General features: G+C 42.6%; 2 protein-coding genes across 2 annotated transcripts; one reads left to right on the top strand and one right to left on the bottom strand.

Annotated features, from left to right (window-relative positions):
* The first annotated feature begins 132 nt into the window (after nucleotides 1–132).
* On the top strand, nucleotides 133–936 carry LOC110695639 (photosystem II repair protein PSB27-H1, chloroplastic-like). The gene has a single exon (XM_021872849.1). The coding sequence runs from the start codon at nucleotides 239–241 to the stop codon at nucleotides 773–775; it is 537 nt and encodes a 178-aa protein (XP_021728541.1). The 5' UTR covers nucleotides 133–238; the 3' UTR covers nucleotides 776–936.
* Nucleotides 937–7,145: 6,209 nt separating this feature from the next.
* Nucleotides 7,146–9,124, bottom strand: LOC110695808. Its single transcript, XM_021873037.1, has 2 exons — nucleotides 7,970–9,124; nucleotides 7,146–7,682 (listed from the first exon to the last, which is right to left on the bottom strand). Exon 1 carries the CDS (start codon nucleotides 9,080–9,082, stop codon nucleotides 8,462–8,464), a length of 621 nt encoding a protein of 206 aa, XP_021728729.1. The 5' UTR covers nucleotides 9,083–9,124; the 3' UTR covers nucleotides 7,146–7,682; nucleotides 7,970–8,461.
* Nucleotides 9,125–14,909: the final 5,785 nt, after the last annotated feature.

Below are 14,909 nucleotides of genomic sequence, written 5' to 3'. Positions count from 1 at the left end.
TTTATTGGGTGAGGCTGTTTTTTCATTATAACTTACACCTGTATCATTTTCGTAGTTTTTGGTTGGTTTTCCATGTCACTTGAAAATCCAACATGTTAACTTCTCTCATCCATAAACATCAAATCTTTTAGATAAGACGATAAGCCCACGTTGCACAAGAACTCACTCTTATGCCTTTTCCCCACTAATAATCTTCTTTCTCTCTCTTCTCCTTTCCTCCTTACACTAGAGCTAAACCATGGCAGCTTCTACTTTGATCACCCCAACTTCCAAGCTGAAACCCCTTTCCCCAACGCCAATCAAGTCCAAGCTCATTACCGTCATCACGACCTCGGTTGCCCCATCGACGTCCGCCTCTGCCTCCGCTGCCACTAGCCTCACCCGGAGACAACTCACCATTACTGCACTCACTGCTGCCATTCTTTCTACTCTAATCTCACCCGCTGCGCAAGCCGCTGCAGACGAGGAATATGTGAAGGAAACGCAAGAGGTGATCAGCAAGGTTCGGAGTACGCTCACTAAGGATAAAGCTGACCCTGATGTGGCTGATGCTGTAGCAGACCTCAGAGCCACTTCTAACTTCTGGGTGGCTAAGTATAGGAGAGAGAAATCCCTTCTAGGCCGGCCATCTTTCCGGGATATGTATTCCGCCCTCAACGCCGTCTCCGGCCATTACATTAGTTTTGGGCCTACTTCTCCGATTCCTGCAAAGAGAAGAGCTAGAATCTTGGAGGAGATGGACAGTGCAGAGAAGGCTCTACTAAGAGGAAGATGAGCTTCTTTTTCTTATTCTTTTACCCACCTCCCTTTTGTCCTTTATTTGTATTCATAATTTTACCATAATCTATGTACCGGAAATCTATATTTGAGGTTAAGGTGAGATGTGAATTGTTACGAGTAATATATGGATTCTTGCAATTGACCATATTTGTGGCACATTACTGTAAACTCTCAGCTAACTTAGCCAAGGGTAGCACATTATTCACTTTGTAGGCCATTGGTTACGTTTTCAAACATGATCTATGACCATAACTCGCCCGGCCATATACAGACAGACTTTGCAGAGGATCTCTTATGATGCATATCATCAATGTTTGTGTTCCTCATGCCTTCATTTTCACTTCCACCATGGCTCGAACGTCTATCGATTCTTTTATATCTCACAATTTTGGCAAATTTGTTACACCAATTACACTTGGTATAATTGAATATTTGCTACTCTTGAGATTCATTACTCTATAAAAAATAGGAAAAATACACTAATATGAGATGGGCACTAGATGGAACAGCAAAAAGCCTGAGTAGCATTCCTATAACATACAGGAAGTGCCATTCTCAGATTAATCTGGTTTTTTAATTTTAATTTAATTTTATTTTATTTTTTTCCCTGGTATCATCTTAACCAGCAATGGAGAGTTTTTTTGAACAAGCATGTGTATAGAAGAAGCAGATTTATGGTGTAACTAAATTATCCCAACAGAGAAGTGGTTGGATGGACTTCATTACATACTTGGATAGTTTTAAACCGGAAAAAGCTCTTATCAATAACGAGTTTGTAGAAGACAAATTCCAGGATCAATTTGAAGGCGCTAATAGACCTGAAAAAGAAAAGGATAGCTGAGATTATATATTGAGTAGACTGATGTTGGAGTATAGTATAGAGAGGAAAGGTAGTTGACCGTTGCATTCTAGCCCGATCGGGAGCGAGTATAAGTGCTTTTTGATACATTTGTTTGCTCAATCGGGCGCGAGTGTAAAGTAGATTTTTGTCGTTCGTTTGCCCAGTCAAGTAGATGCTCGCCCGGTCGGCCGCGCATACAAGTTGAGATTATGTATCACTTTTCTGTAGTCGAGCACCCAATTGGCGGCGGATAATTGGAATCTATATTTTTTGCGCATTTTTTACCAATGGAAAATGTGTGCTTAGTTTGTGAAGTCATAGAAATGTAAATCTTTTCTCGAATCAAGAGAGCTGAGCATGAAATTATCTAATGGAAGTTCTTTATTTGAAACCTATTATTTTGATCATCAAATATTACGTGATATCGCATGTACTTCATCCTATATAAAATGGATATGAACCTGCTCAATCTTGATAAATAAATCAAGATTTTTTTTTTAAATCAAATAATTAGGAAATAAATCATGTCAAAATATTTGCAGCTGGAATAGAGGGAGCCCTAGTTTATCTTTGTGATAAACAAAATTTTTTTTATATAGTGGTATTTCTATAAATAAATCAACATAAATTCTAGTAAACATGCCATTTTCGTAAATAAATCAACATCAGTGGGCCTACATTTAATGAAAAGTTGTTGATTTATTTACAAAAATACCACTAGATAAACTTTTTTGTTTATCATGAAGATAAACTTGTATTTTCTCGAATATCTGGTGCCAAAAAAAAGAGGCAGCCCCGATTTCTCAATATGAGAAACATGTTATGTATCTCAAAATGGCATAAGTGTACGTAAACTGAACTTTGTTAATATTTTATTATTTATTGTTGTACCTTTTTTCCATCTTCTTTCATCATCTTCTCATCCAACCTACCTCCATCTTCTTCCTCAATCCCAGACCACGACCCACAAACCTTCACCTCCACCTCCATCTTCTTCCTCAATCCTCAATCCCAACCATGGCCCACAAACCTCCATCTCCATCTTCGTCCTCAGGCTTTCCTCTCGTGAACCACTAAACCAACACTTTCACCATCGTAATTTTGGCGACGAAGCCGCCAAATTAAACGAAAACCCTAATAAATAACGGAGAAATTTATGGCTTGGTTAACCCTAAAGAGTATGAATGTTATCCTCCTCCATTGAAGCCGATTGCCGTGTTCAATTTCACCATTGAAATACATGCTTCTTCATTAAAGTTCTTCTGCATTGCTAATATAGCTTCTCCATTTATTAGACAATTTTAACCCAATTTATTGGCTGAAATGACAAATTTACCCCTTTGAGATACATAATATGTTTCTCATGTTGAGAAACTTGAATTTTCTATATAAAAAAAAGCAAGCTGTCAAATCTGAGCGATGCCCGTTTTCTTACAGTGAGAAACATAAGTTGTTTCTCAAGGGTCAAAAAGGTAACTTGCATTGGTTACTGAAGGGTATATATGTAATTTGTGGGATGCTTGACTTAACTCTAGTTATTTGGTGTTAACTCAACAAGTAAACAGAAGCTGCTTCCTCCTTCCTCCAACCAACCTTCATCCTCTTCCTCCAACCCATCTGCAAGCTGCTTCAACATTACCAACGCCACCGGTGCCGCTGGAATTAAACGAAAACCCTAATAACACGAGGAAAAATTAAGGGTATAGTTAACCCTAGTGGGTAATTGTGTTTTCCCTCCTCTATTAATTTCTCCATTGAAGCTAAGCATGCCCTTCATCTCCATTGAAGCTAAGCATGCCCTTCATCTCCATTGAAGATGAGATCAATTTGGATAGATTAAATATTTTTGCATATTAATTAGATAGTTTGGTAACCACAATTCAAGCCCTATAAGATCTTGTAAATATTTAGGTAAGGGCTTGAAGCTTTCCCCTTAATGTATTCATTCATCATATATATGGCGTACATATTTCCCTCTTGAGATAGAATCTCTAGGATATTCATCACCACAATACATATCATATCCTATAATTAAGGCGACTAATATAAGATAAATATAGCATAACAATCAAATAATATCCTAACAAATCCCAACACCCCCCTCAAGTTGGAGCGGTCGGAGTGTAGACAACCCAACTTGTGTATCAAGTAGTCAAATTGAGATCTTCTAAGAGCTTTGGTAAAAACATCCGCTGACTGAGTGTTGGTATGAACATATGAAATATCGATCAAGTCATATGAGATCGCGTCATGAATAAAATGACAATCAACTTGAATATGTTTTGTTCGTTCATGGAAAATAGGATTTTTAGCAATATGAAGAGCCGATTGACTGCAAAAAAGAGCTTGATCGCCTTTGGATGATGGACATGTGATATAGAGCGGTACTCTGCCTCTGTGGAAGAGCGGGAAACAGTATTTTATTTCTTAGTCTTCCATGAGATAGGCAAATGACCTAGAAATACAAGCCATCCTATCAATGATCTACGTGTAATAGGACACGTGGCCCAATCCGAGTCACACCAACCCTGCAATGTTAACTCACTGTCTGCTTGTAACAAAATGCCTTGACCGGGTGTACCTTTCAAATAGCGCACTACTCTCAAGGTCGCCTCCCAATGCTCCACCCTCGACTCGTGCATGAATTGTGACAAAATATGAACCGAATAAGCAAGATATGGTCCTGTGACTGCCAGATAAGTAAGTCTGCCCACTAGTCTTCTATAGGCCTCTGGATCAAAAAGAAGTTTTCCATTTGCCAAGCCAAGCTTGTGGTTTTGTTCAATAGGAAAAATTGCTGGTTTAGCGCCTAACAATCCCGGTTTCAGAAATAATGTCTAGTGTATATTTCCGTTGACAGAGATAAGCCTGATGAACTCCTAGCCACCTCGATTCCCAAAAAATATTTTAGGGAACTCAGATCCTTCATGTGAAAACAATCACTGAGATAATTAGATCATCAACATACACAAGAACATTAATTTGAATTTTTCCTTTGGTGCAATTAAAAAGGAATAATCTAAGTACGGATTGCAAAAATTCATAGTTCTACAAAGCAGACACAAGTTTAGCAAACCAGCAGCGTGGTGCCTGTTTTAGGCCGTAGAGAGACTTTCGAAGTCGACGTACCTTGCTAGGATATGAATATTCAAAACCTAGTTTCATGTATACTTCCTCAACAAGATCACCGTGTAAAAAAGCATTGTGAACATCCATTTGATGGAGTTCCCAATTTTTTGAAGCCGCTATAGCAAGAAAGGCTCGAACTGTGACCATCTTGGCTACTAGAGCAAAGGTTTCGGTGTAGTTAATGCCTTCTTTTTGATGATTGCCGAAGATGGCCAATCTGGATTTAAGTCTCTCAATACTTCCATCGGAATTATATTTTATCTAATACACCCATTGACTGCCAAGGGCACGTTTCCCGAGGGAAGAGTTTCCATGGTCCAAGCACCATTATTCTCGAGAGCCTGTATTTTATTTTTCATTGACTCCCTCCATCCTACATGTTTCATGGCCTCCTTAAAGGACCATGGTTCATGGCCGGAAGTAATAGCTGCGAGAAATTTTCGGTAATTTGTAGAAAAAATTTCACAATTAATGTAATGTGCTAGGATAAGGAGTACCTGAGGATTACTATTGCTATGGCGACGGAGTGTTAGAAGATGGAGATGGACTATTTGTGATAATTGTATGCGTAACATAATCTCGTAATTTGACAGAGGGAATTTTCTGTCTCACACCTCGGCCTAAATCTTCCTGAGGTTGCTGCTCTTTGCTCTGCTGTGTCATAGGAGGCTGCTGTGTTGCATCTGCTTGTTGCCGCTGTACTTCAGTGGGCTTCCCGCCCCCCTTCGATCAGCAGGCACCAGCCGCAGGCTGCCTGTGGATTGATCTGCCTGTCCGTGGGTGATGTGGATCAAGAGGGAAATTCTTTTGAAGAGCCAATCATATTGGTTTTAAGGCCAATAGGGTTTGAGCTTGGAGTAAAGAATCAAGAATGGTTAACATGCGCAGCCATTGAAGAAGAAGTCAAGGTCCAGTTGGGTTCCGACGACGGCAGCGGCGGCGACGCGCCGATCTGGGTGCCACGCGCCGGCTCCCTAGCTCCGGCCTGAGTCCAGCTACACGGCGGTGGGGCGCGTGTCGATGATGGCGGCGCGTGAGGTGGTGGTTCGGCGGCAGTACGAAAAGAAAGATTTTCCTAACTTAGTTTTTTCTAGAGTTTTTGCTTGCAAGTTTTTACCTTTCACTTGAAAGGGTTTTTCTTGGTTTAAGCAATTAGGAATCTTCTTAATTTCTGTTATTTTAGTTTAAAATAATTTCTAAGTCAATTAGGAATTGTTTTAAGAAGTTTTAGTTTAATTAGAACTAGTCTTATTACTAGTTTCCTAGTTCCATTAGAATTGGTTTTCCTATTCTATCTAGGATACTTGGGGATCAAGGCTAGGGTTTTTTTCCTAGTTCGAATAGACTTAGGAATAGTTAGTTTAGTCTATAAATAAGGGATTTTTCGTGGCTTTGTATACACAACCAAAACCAGAAAATTCAATACAAGTTTATTGTTTGTTTTGCTTAATTGCTTACAAATTCTTTTGCTAGTTTTCAATTCAAGGAGTTGTTTTGATAATTAGAACGTTCAATTCTTAGTTCTAGGAGTAGTCTAAGTTTTGTTCATCAAAGTACTTAGTTCCAGGAGTGGTCTAGGTAATTTGAGAGGCGTTGAATTCGTTCCAGGAGTGGTCGTTTTCAAAGTCATATCCGGTTCGTTATTCTTAAGTTGTTCGATTTTCTTAGGAAATTCGAAGGGCTTGTGTTACTTGTGTGATTTTAGATTCTTTATTAAGTTAAGGGGTTTAAATCCACATCAGTGGGTGCCTGCAGCTTGATGCTGCTGCATGGGCTGCTCACGCATGGTTGCGGTGGGCTGGGCATCAGTACCTTCCAAGCCCTCCTCCGCACCAACATCATCATTTACCTCATCATTAATATCATGGTGTGAATCAATATTTCATCAACATACTCCTCAAAATCTGCGTCTACAGCATCATTAATAGGAACAATGCTAGCCGGGACAATGTTTGAAGAATCCGGATCCTCAAAAGGGAACATATCCTCAAAGAACTTAACATCACAAGACACAAAGAACTCTTTCGTATCAAGATCAAATAACCCACACCCCTTTTTCCCATAAGGATACCCGTCAAATATGCATTTTCTAATTCTACTACCAAATTTATCCCCCTTCGCCTTTTGATTATGAGCAAAAGAAAGACAACCGAATGTGCGAATGGTGTTATAGGAGGGAGAATTGAAAATCAAAATTTCATAAGAAGTTTTATTTTGCAACAAGGGAGAGGGAGTACGATTAATTAAATGAACAGCCGCAAGAACACTCTCCCCCCAAAAAAATTGGTAAATTAGCTTGAAATTGCAATGCTCTCCCAACATTCAAAAAATGTTTTTGTTTTCGCTCAACTCTCCCATTTTGTTGTGGAGTTCCCACACAAGAATTTTGAAACAAAATCCCCGATGCATTAAAAAAATCATGCAAACAATTAAACTTAATTCTATTATCACTCTGAAATACTTTAATTGTTTGAGAAAATTGTCTATCCACCAATGCAACAAATGACATAAACATACGAAACACCTCAGTTTTATCAACAAGCAAATAAATCCAAACGGCACGAGAAAAATCGTCCAAAATAGTAAGAAAATATCTAGCACCACATGAAGAGGGATGCTTATATGATCCCCACAAATCACAATGTATCTTCTCAAAAATACGTGATGATTTATTCTTACTTAAAAGAAATTTGTCTCTAGGGTGTTTAGCACGAAAACAAACTTCGCAAGCTTTATTTAAACTACCATTACAATTACTAAGAGGAGGTAAAAGTTTGACTACTCTTTCCGACGGATGACCCATTCTTTTGTGCCATAATTCCAAAGCCAAAGAAGATCCGTGTGTTGAAACATGTTGCACTGAAGCCTCTCCGTCAAAGTAGTATAGTCCATCTCGCCTAACACTCGTTCCAATCAGCACCCTCGAACGGTCCTGTATAGCACACATAGAGTCAATAAGTCGGACGGTACAATGTAGATCATCAATTAATTGCGTTACCGAAATTAAATTGCAACTTAATTCGAGAACTAAAAGAACATTTTTTAGAGTTATTTTTTATGATAATTTAACCGATCCCTCCATGGTTGCCATCACCGATTTTCCGTTAGGAAGGCCAACAGGACAATGAACTTGATGAGTATCAAAGAGCCACGAAGCATGACAAGTGACATGTCTAGGTGCCCCGGTGTCAACAATCCACATTCTGTTATCAAACTCACCCGTCAAACATTCATCAGAAATTTTGGTGTTATCGATGAATCCCGTAAGAGCTTTCCATTGATCAGCCGAGAATTCCTTAGAGGAACCTCCCGTAGCACTAGCAGTAGTGTTTTCTCCACGAGTCGCACTAGCCACAGTAGCATTGGCTCGTGCGGATCCTCTTCCATGGCCACCTGCATGAGATGTCTTGCCAGCATCTCCTGTGTTTGCTTTTGATTTATTCGGCCACCAATCCGGGTAGCCAATTATCTCAAAATATGCTTTTTCAAGATGCTTTTTTTCTTGCAATACATACAATGCAAGTGAGATTTGTCTTCCTTCGAAGGTCTTTCATCCGAGTCAGTTGATTTTCTACTCCCGACAACAGTACGGAGTGCAAAACCCACCGCATTTGGTGGATGCTCTTCTAGGACTAATTTAGCTTGACGAACATGCTCATCTTGCACAACCAATTGAAAGGCACGATCAAGGGTTGGCAAGGGATCTTGAGACTAAATATTTGTTCGAAGCGGAGCATAGTAATCTGAATAAAGACCCATCAAAAATTGATGAAGTCGAGAAGCCTCCTTGCGTTTTTCATGTTGTTGACCCGCTGTACAAGCCGAACAACAAGTACAAGTAATCAAAGGTTCATGATGATTGAGCTCTTCCCACAGAGTGGACAGTTTCCCAAAGTAAGTCGCAATCGACATATCCTTCGTTTGCTCACATTTGGCAATTGAAGATTTGATTTGTTGAATGCGAGGGCCATTAACCAAGGCAAATCGAGTCTTAAGAGTGTCCCAAAGCCGCTTCACATCTCTGTATTTGGACAAGGTGCACTTAATTTCGGGATCAATTGTATTCATAATCCACGATATGAGCATAGCCTGGATTGTATTCCAATCCGATTGAGTGCAAGGAGGAATAAGGGAGTTAATAGAACCATCAAGAAAACCGAACTTTCGGCGAGCCTCCAATGCGAGTTGAATATCATCTGCCCATTCATTGTAATCTTCTCCCTTTATGCAAGTTGGGGTAATAAAATCCCCGGGACGATCTTGAGTTCCAAGGTAGAAAGGTGAGGTTGGGCCTATTTTAGAGGGCGGTGGTGGTGGGTCATCACCAGCCATAATTATAGGTTCACCTAAGCGTTTGACACCATGTAAATAATTAGGTAAGAGCTTGAAGCTTGCCCCTCAATGCATTCATTCATCATATATATAGCGTACCTCCTGAGATAGAATCTCTAGAATATTCATAAGCACCCACAATATATATCATATCCTATATTTACCAATATCATATCCTATAATTAACGTAACTAATATAAGATAAATATAGCATAAAAATCAAATAATATCCTAACAAATCCCAACAAATCTACAGCTCGTTATCATCATCCGGCGAATCGGCCTTCGTCTCTCCTAGCTCAACATGCACAATTGCCCTTCGTCTCTCGTTAACAAACTCATACTTTACATTGCATAGTTTGTAAGCCATTAACGTCATTACCACTTTAATACTAGCTGGGTTAAGTTTTTCAACCCAAGGTTAGATGTCAGGTGTAGCTGGAGCAATTTTTTATTATTTTTCACGGATCCCAAAACTATTTATTTACAAAAGTTTCCCCTTGAGAAACATGTTTCTCACCGTGAGAAACATGTATTTCCTCGTCAAATCCTTAATAAATTTCTATTTCGGGGGTTTTTGATGTGTCCTGCGGGAGAGTTACAATTCCTAGTATGTGCCAACGACGCCTGTACCTGCAAAACCACGAAAACTCCGGTTGGTGGGAGCTTCGCCTCTGACGATCAAGTCAGTAACGTACAAGAGGTAAAAGTGCGGAAATAGTAATTACTCCTCGCCAATACAGGAGGATTCTGCAATTAATATTGCTCGGGATTGGTGTATGTATTTATGGCTATTTTTGAATGCCCAATAAATGAGGTCTGACCCACTATTTATAGTGGGGAGACTAGTTCCCCAACTAGGGTTCAAAGGACACGTGTCAACAGGGGATTGGCGCCCTTTTGACCTATGGCTGACTGCCACATGTCTAGGGTAATTTTTACCCTAAACATTTGCCCCTCTCAGGTGCTGATGTGGCGGTGCCACGTGGCACCTGAGACGGTTTTTTTTTTTTGAATTCGAATTTTGGAAGAGCAAAGGGCAGAAAGTGAAAAGGCGCGAGGGTTCACCTTCTGAGGATTGCCTATAAATAGCAAAACCCCTCTCTCATGTTCACATTTACAACCTTGAAAAATTTTCAAAGATTTTGAGAGCAGCCGGCATTGAGAGCAAACTTCTCCTGAATTCTTCCGAGTGCACATCCGGTATTTCCCGCCTCTTTTCAAAGAATTTTCTGTCGTCTGCGTGTGTTGTGAACAACATCACAAATTCAGCTGCTACTCAGAGAACACATCCGGCTACGAGAACGCCTGAGTCTTTGCAAGCCATTTGAAGTTTTTCCAACTTGGTCAAGCGGTTTTCTCCTCTTCCCAATTAACTTAGGTACCGCCTTTGTTCACTCTAGCTCTTCCATGTATTTACGTTTGTTCTTCTTTCTTGCTTTTTTCTTTATTAGTTTCATAAGTAGATGGACCCTCTATACCCACACCCGGAACATAGCTTTGAGACCAACCGGTCCCTCAGTACGGCTGAGTCCAGGACTAGGGATGCCGCCTCTGGGCATTGGAACCTTTCTTGTTCATCTCCCAATCCGACCGTCTCCGTGTCTGTGCAGGACACAATGGCGAGAACTAAGAAGACGGATGTGGATCCCAATTACAGAGGCGGAGGCTCAGAAGAGTTGCCTCCTGAGGAGAGGATCCCAAATGAGATGACAAGGGGATCTCCTAAAGGCACCCATAGCACCCCTAGCGATGGAATTCTAGGGTCTTACAACAGAGACGGTGAGGAAGCCGCCTCTGCTTCTGGAGCTAAGGATCAAGAAACCTCAGTGAGAAACGAGAATCCCGCCTCCGGTTCCGGCTCTGATGGGGGCAAGAGCAGCAGCAACAGCTATCTCACGACGTCTGTGGATAGTGAGGAGAATGAGAGGCCTACATGGAACAGCAAAGGCGACCTTCACATGATCTCCGTCTCTGCGAAAGATAGGGCTAGTATGCAGAGAAACTTGGCCGATTTCGTACTCAAGCGGCCCTTAGGAGAGGGGTACAAATTGATCGTCCCGCCTGAGATGGGGACCATTGCCTGGGAAGACAACCAGCGCAATGCAAACGACTTCTTTTGCTGCTACGAGGCGGCCTTTCTAGCGGGGCTTCGCTTCCCCATTCATGACACAATAAAAGCCATACTCGGGGGTTATAGCCTAGGCGTCTGGCAACTTACCCCCAATTCTTGGGTAAATATTCTGGGGTATATTGCCGCATGCGAAATGCAGATTCTGAACCCCGGCTGGGAAGCTTTCGCCCATATGCATTATCTGAGCCGGAGTCCAGGCGGTTGGAGGGCCTGGTACACGTTAACCACCTATCCCCAATATATAATGACACTTGACAAGCCGTCAAAGTGGTCAGATTGGAAAAACCGCTTTTACTTGGTCAAGGCTCCAACCAACGAAGAAAATCGAGAGCTCCGGAGGTACAACCGGAAGCCTGAGCTACTTGGGCAAAAATGTAAAATTCCCCCGATATCGGATGGGTATTACAAAGCTATCATAGAGTCCGGATTCTTCGAGCTTACCACTGCCACCATCTCAACCGAAGAAGTTATCACCAAAGAATTGGGTACCTAAACATGAGTTCTTAAGGGACGAGGCGTTCTTGTCCGCCTGCGGCTTAAGCACCATGTTCAAAGATAAATGTAGGTTGAGTGCATCAGCCGGCCAACTTATGCCGGTTGTATAATTTTGCTCTGCTCAGATGTGTTTTTGAACCTTTTCTAACCACGCGTCTTTTGTTATTTTGCAGCTGAAGCCAAAGGTATGTTGCCCACATACAAAAGGCCTGCCAAGAAGACCTCGGATATCCGCAAGGAGAACGCCAAGAAGAGAGCTGCCCAGGCGGCTAAAAAAGTAAGTCCGCCTGGCCTTATTGCGCATTGCTTACTTTCTCTTCTATTCCCAGTTGTTTCAAATCTATCCGTTTGACCTCTTTTCGCCTCGTTTCAGGATGGGAGCAAGGTTCCTCGCTCTCTTTCCAAACAACACCGCCAAAGCCGGTTGGGGAGGAGCCTGCCCTTAAGGTCCAGAAGACCTCACACGCCGACCGACTAACTGTCGGCGGCAAATCTGTGAAGAACACCGGGATTGGATTTGACCTTTCCCATATAAGTACGGATGTCCCTCCTTCCCAGCGTACTACAGGCGGTACCTCTGTCGGTAAAGGCCCACGCGGCACCCAGGAGACCCATGGTACTGATGACCCCTTCAATCTCACTCTACTTGGCCTGCCCATGCGGGTCAAGTCTTACTCCCAACTCCAGCCGGAGGAATCGTCATCCAGCCAACACTCTATTAGAGGGGCGTTTGCTCCTTTCTCACCGTCTGTTTCTAGTGCAGATAAATCTCCTCGCTGGCCGGATGTGACACAACACGCCCGGGCCATGCTGAAAGCCGTCCCTAAGGACGAGAAGGATGTGATCCCTGGGATCAACACCTTCAATGCTGACCGTGTGATGGTCAGCCTGGCTGAGGTATTCTTATACATACGTCTCTTCTTTACACTAATCTCATACTCATCCGGTATTTTCTAACATCGGCTGTGTCTTTGCAGTCATTGCTGCGCGTAGAGGGGCTGAAGAGAGCCTATGCACGCAAGCAAGAGGAGATAAGAACAGCCAACCACGACGCAAATGACGCCCATAATGTAGCTCAGTATTCAATGAGTATGCATGACCTAGAAACTAAATCTATAATCATGAAGCAGGCGGACCAGATAAAGACCCTTCAAAAGGCCCTCAACGAGTCGAAACTCAAAGATGACAACCTTCAAGTGGCGCTGGACAATGCTGCGACAGAGCTGAAGAGCCACGAGGATTCTCTCAAGACCTTGAAGAAGGCCCAAACGGAGAAATCCTCCCTGAAGAAGGAGAATGACCGTCTGAAGAAGGAGGTTGCCACTTCTTAGAAAAACTTCGAGGCAACCTTTCAGGTGGAACAGTGTTGACTCATTGAGGAGAATGAGCAAGACTGTGAGAACCGCATGAAGATGATGTTCTCCCTTATACGTCCAGATGCGGACTACAGCGCCTGGGAACTCGCCTATAAATATGCAGATATTGCCATTCTAGCGCAAGAGGAGGGTCAGCCGGGACGAGCCTTGTGAGGAATGGGCCAGGAAGGAGATCGAGAGAATGCGGGCTGAGGCGGCCGAGGAAGAGGAGGAGGAGACCAAGGAAAATGTTGATGTTCCCGTATCCGTAGCCACTGCCACCCAGACTCAACCGGAGCAAACTCAGGCGCCTGCTACCCAAACTCCGGCTAATCGCGTTATAGTTCAGATAAAGTAGCAACTACCTCCCGGCCTGCGTGCCGTGTATTATTTTGTATTTTCACCGGATGGGGATCCGGTTAACAATATAACAATTTTAATTTTTGAGTATTAGTAATATATTTCGCCGACTGTGTCGGCTTTGCCTTGATATGATTTTCAGTGTTTCTCTATTTTTTCGCATTCTATTTTTTAGCAAATTTTTGCCAAGTATAATGACGCCTGGATACCATATATACCGGGTGGGGTTATTGTGTTTGCCCCTGGATGGCTGGTTGTTAACTTCAAACAGGTTAACAGGCAGACGTCCATACACGCACCCGGTTTAGACAGACAAACGGAGCTTAATTGTTTGACGGGAACTGATCGTATTACTAACTAATTGGGGTGTGCTCGTAAAGCACCCCTTTTTGCCATGTTTGCATGCAGCCGGTTATTTGGCCGGCTGTAGGTCAGTGATGTGGTAAATGCTAAGGTTTAGACCTTGCTAGGTTCAGTGGCATAACCGTTTGAGGTGCCTTTGTATAAAAGCTGGTTATGGCAGGACCAAGATTTTGTATGCCGTCTGAACTGTTTGGTAGTACATGCGGCTGTATGTTCCTGCTGGGGTACCGGCTGTATAACTTCGAAATAAAGCCCGAGGGTACCGCTTTGCGGAAATGACCGGTTGTAATATTTGCAGTGAGGACCGGTCGTATCTTGGTTACAAAGGATCATTTAAACAACCGGTTAGAGCCATTTGATTTATGATCACTAGAACAATGTACCACCCGGAAGGGAGATGTTCTGTTCGGCGAATTCACCTCAAACGGGCGTCGCCGGGTGTTTGCTCTTTTGGAACAGACGGTTTTTAATTTTTAGCTGGTCAGTTGACCTTTAATTTTATTGCTGTCGCCTGCGTATTGCACAGGATATGGCAAATGTATGCAAAAAAGGAAAATTTGGAAATAAAGCATTCTCATTAATACACTCTATTTACAAAAGTTTACAGTTTTCTCAGAAGTAGTACTTTTTTAAGTTGTCTACATTCCAAGTTCTGGCTAACTTCCTACCGTCTGGGGTCTCCAGGCGGTAAGTGCCGCCTCTGACTTCTTCAAAAATCCGGTAGGGGCCCTCCCAATTAGGAGTTAGCTTCCCTTGCTCATTCTCCCTACCGGTTGCCTCCATTTTGCGTAGCACAAAGTCCCCCACTTTGAGGGGTCGTTTGTGTACTCTTTTGTTGTAGGCCCTCGTCATTCTCAGACGGTATATCTCGTGACGCAAGGCGGCGTTTCCCCTGCGCTTCGGGAGTGAATCCAATGCTAGACGCATGGCCTCCCAATTCGCCTCCTCATCATAAAGCATGACTCGGAGTGTTGGCTCATAAAGTTCAATGGGCCGGACGGCTTCTGTGCCGTATGTCATGAGAAACGGGGTTTCACCGGTTGCACCCTTTTCAGTTGTTCTGATGGCCCAAAGGACATGAGGTAACTCATCCGCCCAGAGACCGCCAGCTCTCTCAACT

Source organism: Chenopodium quinoa, unplaced genomic scaffold (genome assembly GCF_001683475.1).
Source record: "Chenopodium quinoa cultivar QQ74 unplaced genomic scaffold, ASM168347v1, whole genome shotgun sequence".
Taxonomy (NCBI): domain Eukaryota; kingdom Viridiplantae; phylum Streptophyta; class Magnoliopsida; order Caryophyllales; family Amaranthaceae; genus Chenopodium; species Chenopodium quinoa.
The sequence above is the reverse complement of the archived record's forward strand: the minus strand, read 5'-3'. Positions and strand labels throughout refer to the sequence as shown.

Coding starts and splice junctions, on each gene's coding strand:
- LOC110695808 (XM_021873037.1), bottom strand. CDS start 9,082: ATGGCTGGTGATGACCCACCACCACCGCCCTCTAAAATAGGCCCAACC.
- LOC110695639 (XM_021872849.1), top strand. CDS start 239: ATGGCAGCTTCTACTTTGATCACCCCAACTTCCAAGCTGAAACCCCTT.